This window comes from Asterias rubens, chromosome 8 (genome assembly GCF_902459465.1).
Source record: "Asterias rubens chromosome 8, eAstRub1.3, whole genome shotgun sequence".
NCBI classification, from domain to species: domain Eukaryota; kingdom Metazoa; phylum Echinodermata; class Asteroidea; order Forcipulatida; family Asteriidae; genus Asterias; species Asterias rubens.
In genome coordinates this window covers 21,060,324-21,070,112 of record NC_047069.1, presented here as the reverse complement: position 1 = coordinate 21,070,112, position 9,789 = coordinate 21,060,324, and the positions used below count along the sequence as shown (strand labels likewise).

At 38.5% G+C, this 9,789-nt stretch overlaps 1 protein-coding gene across 10 annotated transcripts in view; it reads left to right on the top strand.

Annotated features, from left to right (window-relative positions):
- LOC117293693 (relaxin receptor 1-like) overlaps nucleotides 1–9,789 on the top strand; it is an 83,687-nt gene that overhangs the window by 31,369 nt on the left and 42,529 nt on the right. For all 10 annotated transcript variants that reach the window (XR_004519457.1, XR_004519461.1, XR_004519456.1 and 7 more), the window contains exon 6: nucleotides 9,172–9,255. Coding sequence is in view for 3 of the 10 variants with exons in the window: in XM_033776096.1 (XP_033631987.1) it covers nucleotides 9,172–9,255 (84 nt within the window). In the remaining 7 variants the exon portion in view is untranslated. The remainder of the gene's footprint in view (nucleotides 1–9,171; nucleotides 9,256–9,789) is intronic.

The following is a 9,789-nucleotide window of genomic DNA, read 5'->3' as shown; positions in this document are numbered from 1 at the left end:
TATTATTATATTTTATTATTATTATTATTATTATTATTATTATTATTATTATTATTATTATTCTTATTATTATTATTATTATTAGCTAGCACAGAATTGTCTGCGTCTGCCATGTTAGCGAAGAACGGTAATTGCAAGTGCCGATGTGGGCGAAAGCAGAGCCATGAAATTTAGCCCTGACAATTATTCCGTCTACCGAGACGACTTGATGATTTCCATGGGCAGTTTAATTCATTTACCTTTTGAAAGCGGCTGTATGTTTATGAAAGTTTATATTAAGCAGTGGTGTTCGTTTCAACCACCCCATTAAAAAAACATGATATAAAAAACATGATATATTAATAAAGGAGGTGTCAACATGATCATAGCTGATACGAGCCGTGTGCGCATGTGTTAGAAGAGTCAATTATTAGTATACATACTGATATTATAATTTAGTGGCTCTAGAAAGTGTTCACGAAAAAAATCACAAAACTTTGAGGTTTTTATGTGTGGATCATCATATATTCTACAGTTAAAACAGCTTTCAAATCATGCCTTTCATAACAAACGCTTTTTATAACCCAAAGTGTCAAATCCTACGGCAAGGTGTCACCTTTGATGAGTGAGCATAAATCATTGCGCGCACGTGTTTTCCTCTGTAAACCTCCTAGTAAGTGCCCCCTGTCAAACATGGCAACTTATAGGCACTTTGGATGCAACCAGCTACATTGCATGCTAAAGGGATACTATGCTAAAATGCATGGGTAATTTGCCAAACAGGAAAATGTGTGAACATTCAACTTGTAAAGGCATTTTCTTCTTGGAGATTGCGTGGAACTGGTTGCCTGTAAATTGCCTGGTGTGACATGGGCCTAAAGCGAGTACCATGGGTATACCGCACCATTGAATATCGAACGCCATGTACAACGCGTTCTGGACGTTTCTTATTGTCAACATTTATGAAGATTTAGCTTGTTAGAGTTAATACTTCCATGCACAGTCATCCCTTGATTAACTCATTCTGAGGGTTGCTGTAATACAGGGTATGCCCAAGAACAAGTGTGGAAGAATCCATTGCTCCTTTTATGTTAACCAGGTTGTTGAGAGTGTTTCAAGATAGCTGTTTGTTTCCCAACATGGCGTGTCTGCTTTGGATGTTGTTCGTGGATGTTTATGATCACATCGGCTTGATGTTATCAATCGAGTACATCTCTGCAATCCGATAACGACCTTAGGTTGATTGACTTCGTCTCTCAGTGGCACTTTCTTACAGTGACCCTTGTGATAAAAATGGGAATTTGCCACGCCCCTAAGAGGTTAGCTTAAGGAAATTAAGGAACCAATTACTGGGTAACTAATGAACCCAAATAATTTTAGACAATAGCTTGGCATGTGAAGAAGAAACTCAAACGTACAACAAAAATTGTTGGGAAATGCACAGCAAAAATGTTTTCAGTCTCCTGACGATGACTAGAGCAAGCTAGTCGAAACGTTGAGACCAATAAAAGAATTGACTCTGCGGTAGTACATTTAACCACGATCCTATAAGCTAAAGTAGTAGTCCCAGTCTATTTTCTACCATCCATTCAGGTAATAGTTAATAAGCAGGACAGTTCTTTTTAGAACTGAGAAGTATCCCGAACACCCAAACAATCTACTCCGCGGTAGTAGAATTAAGCACGCTTAAGACAGTTCTCTAAAGAACAAACACTACATGGCAAGTCTACACACATTGTGTTACCGCAAACCTCATATATACATTAAATATTATTTAATGTACCTTAGATGGTGCCTTGATCATTTTGGTCATTCCAAGCGTTAGAGTAAAGCTAATGATTTTCCCGCAATTAAAGAGTTAAGGTCACCTGGAAGTGTTTGCTGCACCGTGCTAGAAAAGACGTCGGACCGGACCACTTTACAAACTGACCCCCATCTTTAGTTGTTTTGCTTCATCCAGCAGCATTAGACCTGGTCAACGTTGCCGGAAAAATGCAAGAAAAAACTGGTTTTTTTTCGAAACGTACAAACTCACGACTATATAGGACTTGCATGTATGTGTGTTTGATGTTAGATCGAGGCAAAGTCTGCCTCGATTGACGTCACAAAAGGAGTAGGCGGAGTCACCCCCCCCCCCAACAACTTTATATATTTTTTAAACATATAAATTGTTACAAACAATTACTCAAAAAATTATTGTATTGTTCATAAACAAAATTATACTCTAACGTTTGAAGGGAAAACAAGTTTACATTCTATTTCAGAATACCCTGCTAGTGTTTGTTGCGTCATGAAATGGCCGTCGTGTCGTACTTCCCTAGAACAAGTATTCTCCCGTGGGGGATTGGATGTGTGTGTAATAGCGAAGTCATTGTTCTTCTTTTGTTTTCACTTGTAAGAGGTGAATGTTTCATCGACCTGGTAATGGAACACCACAGTCCAAATCTACAGTCACGATATCTGATGGACTCTGAGTTGACTGTACATTATTTGACTGCAACATAGAGTAGTGTATTGCGTCTGGCTAGCGGCGACATCCACTCTGTGAATCAATCCTGATGGACGTGAAAGACTGTGTTTAAAAGCCGTGAAAATAAGAACTGGCATTCAAAGGAGACGGGTTGAGAATTAAACCACGTTATGGGTTTTCATTTACTTTCCTCTTTTATTTAAATCGTTGTCGCCTAATTCTCAACTCGTCTTCTTTGAAATGAATGTTCCATGTTTCTCATTAAGAGTTTGTCTTTTGGCCAACAAAAGTTTTTAAAGAAGATATCGCTAACAAAGATAAGTTTATCTTTGCGCAAAAATGAATCGTCGATTGATTTGTCGAGCAAACACGAATCCGATTTCAATCTTTACTTTACCTCAAACTTGTTGCCTTGTTTTGTTTGGGTGGGGGGGGGGGGTCTTTTGAGGAGGTGGTATCCTCAGTGTAGCCAATTCCCACTTTGAGACCTAAATTTAGCACATACGCGGTGAATGTCTGCTCCTCGCTTTGGGGCGAGCATCGGAGTGCCCTTTTCATTAGGTGCAGATTCAAGGGCTGTCAAACCACAAGCAGACGCCGCCACTTTTATTTCACAGCGATTAATAAGTAGAAACTAATGCAACCGTACGTCTGACACATTGGATACCACTGATTGACGTAGATTGTCGGTAAACCACGGCTCTTTTAACGAGTGCACCGATAAGGGAACATTAATGAGTAGACCCACGTGACCAGCAGGTCAGACAATGCGCCAGCGGCTGCTCTAACGATCTTGTGTCAGTAGTCGTCTTAAAGTCACCTGGAAGTGGTATTTTGTCAAAATAAAGCTTTTGTCACTAAAATATGTGTTTTGATGAGAATAAACAACTAACTAAGGTTTACATAAATTAGTTTCCATGTTATTTACAAATTTGAAAAAAAGCCCGACCCGAGAGGGCGCTGTTCGTGACGTCAATCGAGGCGCGATGAATCGCATGCAGTCCCAACACAGCATAGTGACGCTTGGCGCCAGCTAAAAACATGCCCTCAAAGTTGAAACAATACCTGAATTTTTTCACGTTAGGCAAATGCTCCTTTAGGTTCGTTTCGTCTTTAAGGTACCTTCTTCGACTTCCCCACTAGCTGGACAAATTATTGGGATGGCGTCATGTTTTAGAAAAGAACTTTTCTCTGCATGTCAAAATGTGTAGTGTATTCCGGATTCTCGAAGCAAACTTGGCAAACTGACACCATCTTTAGTTGTTTTGCTGCATCCAGCAGCAATACACCTGGTTGACATTGCCGGGGAAATGCAAGAAAAAAACTTTTTCAAACGTACAAACTCACGTCCAGGACTTGAATGTACTTGCACGTACGTGTGTTCGATGTTCGATCGAGGCAAAGTCTTCCTCGATTGACATCACAAAAGGGGTAGGCGGAGTCACCCCCACACAACTTTATTTAATTTGTTAAACATATAAATCGTCAAAAACATTTACTCAAAAAATTATTTTATTGTTCAGGAACATGTTTGAAGGAAAACAAATCTTTTTCCAGGTGCCTTTAAGATTGATTGCATCATTGCAGCAGGTATCAAAGACCAATCTTAAAGGCATGACAAATACCAATCTTAAAGGCATGTATTCTCACAGCATTGATTACAACATACACATAAAATAACAAATCTGTGAAAATGTCCACTCAATTGGTAATCGAAGTTGCAAGAGAATAATGAATGAAAAACATCTTACACATTGTGCTTTCAGGTGCCTAAAAAAGGCTTGAGGCCTGAAGTCTTTTAATAATTGAGTGAGAAATACCTCTTTCTCAATTCAAAACTACCTCACTTCAGAGGGAGTCGTTTCTCACAATGTTTTATACTACCTACGGCTCTCCATTGCTCGTTACTAAATACGTTTGATGCTAATAATTGTGTTGTCTGAGTAAATACCAATAGTGTCCAGTGCCTTTAAGGGGAAATAGCAACCTGAAGTGGCAAATGTAAAACGGAAGCTAACCGTCTGCTCATGTAAACAGGGTTAACTCTACAACCTTATACTGCTCCGATGTGTCTATACTAACTTATATAAATTACACTGTCTTCGACACCAAGTTATTAATGCATTGTAATGCAATGGGTCTGATTTATAAGATAGTATGCCAAAAGGGCCATTTCAACTGTTTCATTTCTAGCGCGCTGGCGGTAGCGCCATACCTGGTAATCTTGGGAGACACAAAGGGAGCAAGCTGAAGCAAAAGTTAATGCAACTTTGTACCTCTCAAAATGCGTAGATTCATCACAAATGACAGACTTGCACTACCAGCGTTATTCTTGAGCCGAGGTACCAAAAACTTAATTGCAGTTATTGGGTGCAATTGTGGTTAAAATTCAGTTAATGCCTTCGGGGAAAACCGAGGAGGGAATTGGATGGGGCAAATTTGAGAGTTCAAAGAAAGCAACCGGTGCAAAAGGCCTGTACAATTTGGCAACGGATCTTGTTTATTTCCGTTCTATGCTCGTTTCTGTGTATGCTCATATCCGTTCTTTGCTCATTTCCGTTCTCAGCTCAGTTCTGTTCTATACTCATTAACGTTCTAGGCTAATGCCCGTTCTGTACTCGTTAATGTTGTAGGCTAATGCCCGTTCTATACTAATTAACTATCTAGGCTAATGCCCGTTCTATATTCATTAACGTTCTAGGCTAATGCCCGTTCTGTACTCTTTAATGTTATAGGCTAATGTCCGTTCTATACTAATTAACTATCTAGGCTAATGCCCGTTCTATATTCATTATTCGTTCTAGGCTAATGCCCGTTCTGTACTCGTTAATGTTATAGGCTAATGCCCGTTCTATACTAATTAACTATCTAGGCTAATGCCCGTTCTATATTCATTAACGTTCTAGGCTAATGCCCGTTCTGTACTCGTTAATGTTATAGGCTAATGCCCGTTCTATACTAATTAACTATCTAGGCTAATGCCCGTTCTATATTCATTAACGTTCTAGGCTAATGCCCGTTCGACGTTAGTTTCCGTTCTGAGCTAGGTTCCGTTCTATACTCATTAATGTTCTAGGCTAATGCCCGTTCTACACTCATACACATTCTAGGCTAATGCCAGTTTTATACCCATTAACGTTCTAGGCTATATGCCCGTTATATGTTAGTTTCCGTTCTAAGCTCAGTTTCGTTCTATACTCATTAACGTTATGGGCTAATGCCCGTTCTATGCTCATTACCGTTCTCAGCTCAGTTATGTTCTATACTCATTAACGTTCTAGGCTAATGCTGTACTCGTTAATTTTCTAGGCTATTACCCGTTCTTTACTAATTAACTTTCTAGACTAATGCCCGTTCTATGTTCATTAACGTTCTAGGCTAATGCCCGTTATATACTCATTAACGTTCTAGTCTGATGCCCGTTCTATACTCATTAATGTTCTAGGCTAATGCCCGTTCTGTACTCGTTAATGTTCTAGGCTAATGCCCGTATACTAATTAATTGCTGTACTAAGAAAAATTGAGTTGACCCAATTTGATATCAATATTTTGCAATGACTGCGCTTTGTGTATTCTTCAACAACAAAAATAGAAACAGAAATCTGCTTTGCAATTCTGTCCGGTTGAGTTTACGAAGAGACATGTTTTGTGTGCAGAACGTGAAGGTGCAATTGCCATAGAGGTAGCCATTTATACGGCGAGCTTTACGTACAGATTCTTAACCCACTTCCTATTCTTTTGATCCGCACTTTCTAATAATTAATTTTTTGCAATCAGTCTTAAAAGCCGCACATTTTACTATGATTTTGAATGTTTACCAACTCATTATTGTCTAATAACAAAGATTACGACAGGAAACGATTGGTGATTGGTTTAAATATATTTTAAAAAGTACAGTCACAGCATTGTAGTGGGCTTTTATGCGTCAATAGGGTTTGATGCACTTGTTCACGCTACATTATTTGTGTGCTCTTAAAAACATGATGATGTTCGGTTGGAGAGGTCCAGTATGTAAAAATGTTTCTCAGTCTTCAATTAACATCTACAACCGCTTAATGCTTAGTCTTCAGTAATCACTCTCAATTCACTTGGTATCCATGGTCAGGCACTTAAATGGTTCAAATCTTATTTATCAAACCGTCACCAATTAGTTTGTATCAACGATGCTAGATCAAACCCGGTTCTTTTAAATTGTGGAGTTCCACAAAGTTCTGTTGGTGGACCAATGGTTTTTCCATCTACTTGACGGGCCTGAAGCACATTTTTACATAAGCATTTAATTAAGTACCATTGTTATGCAGATGATATACAACTTTTTGTGTCTTTTCCACCTTGCCAAAGTGATGATGTTGTTGCTATACAGCAACCTGTTTACTTGATGTACAAGCCTGGTTAAGCTCGCACTCATTGAAGCTTAATCAGAACAAATCTGAATTTTTGCTTTTTGGTTCCAAAGTTAAACTTAATAAGATAAAATAAATGTTCAATCAATTAACATTGCAGGTTCAGTTGTAAATTTGACTAACTCTTGTAGAAATCTTGGTGTTCAATTTTATTCTAGCATGTCCATGTCATGCCAAGTTTCTGCCCTCTGTAAATCAGTCCGTTATCAGCTGCGTAACGTTGGTGTAATACGAAAGTATTTAACTCAATCAGCAACTGAAAAGATTGTTCATGCTCTTATTTCATCACGTTTAGATTTTTGTAATGCTCCTCTCTATAAATTACCCAACACTCAGCTTGCCAGATTGCAAAGATTACAAAACACTGCTGTCCGGATTGTTACTTTGTCTAAACGTAGAAAACACATCACACCGGTACTCCAATCTCTTCATTGACTACCTAAACCTTCTAGAATTGTATTTAAGTTACTTTTGCTCGTTTTTCATTGCTTGCATGGTTCTGCTCCCGAGTACAATACTAATTATGTTCGTTCAATATCATCCATCTAGAAATCTTCGGTCCTCCAATTCATTTTCACTGGTTGTTGCTAAAACTCACACCCTATGGGGGGACCGTTCTTTCACACATGCTAGAGCTTCTCTCTGGAACGAACTCCCTCATATTATTCGTAATATTTCCGATAAACACAAGTTCAAAGTTGCCCTGAAAACTCACCTGTTCAAGATGTATTTCTTAAATGCATAGTTTTTGTTGCTTTCCATTGTTTAATTGTTGTATGTTTCCCTAAATGCTACTTTGCTTTTTTTACCTATTCATAATGTTTTAGTGTGTGCCCGGTTTCGCTCGGCTTGGCCTGCACGTTCTTGTCATAGAGAGACCGGCTTTGGCGGGACTTTCTTTGGCTGAATGCTGCAGGTCTGGTTGTGGTTTCCCTCCTCTGATTTCTTCCCATTGTTTTTGTTTTTAAATGTTGTTATTATTATTGTTTGTTTAGCATTCACTGGATTGTACATAAATTTTGTGTTTACATTGTCTCTGCTTGCGCCTTGATATCTGTAAAGATTGATTTGGCGCATTACAAATACCTACTATTATTATTATTATTATCACTACAACCACACGGTTGGACAAAAAAAGTAATTGAAATAAAATAGTCTTTCCGATGCGGAAATCTCCTTGTTTAGAGACCAGGTGCGTGGACTCGCTAGGATCTCCGTTTTACGTCACGCAGACAAACGCGGAGATCAGTCTCTTTTGTTGTACTTCCTATTTTGACCGCTAAACACCTGGCTGGAAACAGTCTCCTCAGATCCTCTATTCTTATAGTATGACTTCGGCTGATACCCATGTATTCTTGCTCCTCGTTTCCTGCGCGCACACTCTCCTCATCTTTTTAAATAGGAATTTAATGGTATTTTACACTTACGTAAATGCCGTAAATTACCTCGATATACCTATGAGGCAGGGATGAGAAGTTTTCATACGCTTATAGGTCAGCAGCCTAAGTGTGTCCATATTATAACGATGAAACCAAAATGGAGGTGTAATGTGTGCCTTGCCTATCGTATTTCAGATTTGTTTGGGGGATAAACCACATTCTTGAGCCATTTCTTGACTATGTTTTATTTTAAGCAGTGTCAAACGACTGCAGTTCTTTACATAAATATTTATTCAATACATACATAATAAACACTTGCCTTGACATCTGCAGAAATTGCTGAAAGATAAATTGCTAATAAATTTAAACAAGCATTAATTTAATATACAAAGAGCAGGTTATAATATGTCTAAGAGAATAACGTTAACATTTTTGCATGGCAGAAATACGATATGGAAATGTTTGCGGTAACACCATGTAATGACGATCAGAGCATAACTGATCGAAACGTCGAGTTGAAACCAACGGTTCTTGTAAGAAGGAGACTGTTCACAAGCCCAAAAGCAAAGGAACACACAAAAACACAAAGCAAAAACCCACCTGACCAACCCAACCCAAAACTTGCACTCGGCCTATTCTCAACGAATTTGAATAACAACTGTCAAAAAAAACGTATACCTGAGCCTTTGGTACCATCCCTGTGTTTTTCAATAAGAATGACAACATAGATTAAATGTTGATACTGGTAGATCCGGTGTGTTATGGAGAACAAGTTCCCCACCTTGATGAAAAAATCCTTCTTCCTCAAGCTAAATCAGCTTCCCCCCCCCCCCCCCTAACTCCCTTATAATCGTGGTCGATTCAAATTTTTCAAATTATTCATTACTTTGAACCATCTCTTTCCCTAAGTTTCTAATAATTTCATTTGTCGCTTTTCCAGAACACGACGAAGGCTGGATAAAAACTTTTGACGAGAAGATTCCGATACGGGTGCAGCCGAAACGGGAGCCAAGCACAGAATGCAGTAAGTTTGATATAGCTTCTCTAAACTCGTCACATTCATTATAGCCTGTTTTATATAACACCAAGCAGATCCTTGCCATTTGATTGCAACATTCATTATTTGTATAATAACGTAAGGGGCAATTTCCTAGAGCTGCTTAAGCACTTATTAGCTTGCTTATTTAAAACATGTTACTAGCTACAACTTCATGTCATAATTATACATTGTTTGTGACTGGTAGTTAATTAGTTTCTGTCAACTTAGCATAACAATTGAGTGGAGTCTTGGCTGGTAATCTTAGACTTTACGAAGCCAGGATTTTCTTAGCTTAAACACTTTCGGTTAACAGTGTTGTCCAAAGGCCCACACTGCGTGTATTACAACTTATATATAAAATAACAAACCTGTGAAAGTTTAGGCCCAATCGGTCATCGGAGTCGGGAGAAAATAACGGGAAAACCCACCATTGTTTCCGCACGTTTCGCCGTGTCAAGACATGTGTTTAAAATAAACCCGTAATTCTCGATATTGAGAATTGATAATTGTTTTGATGTT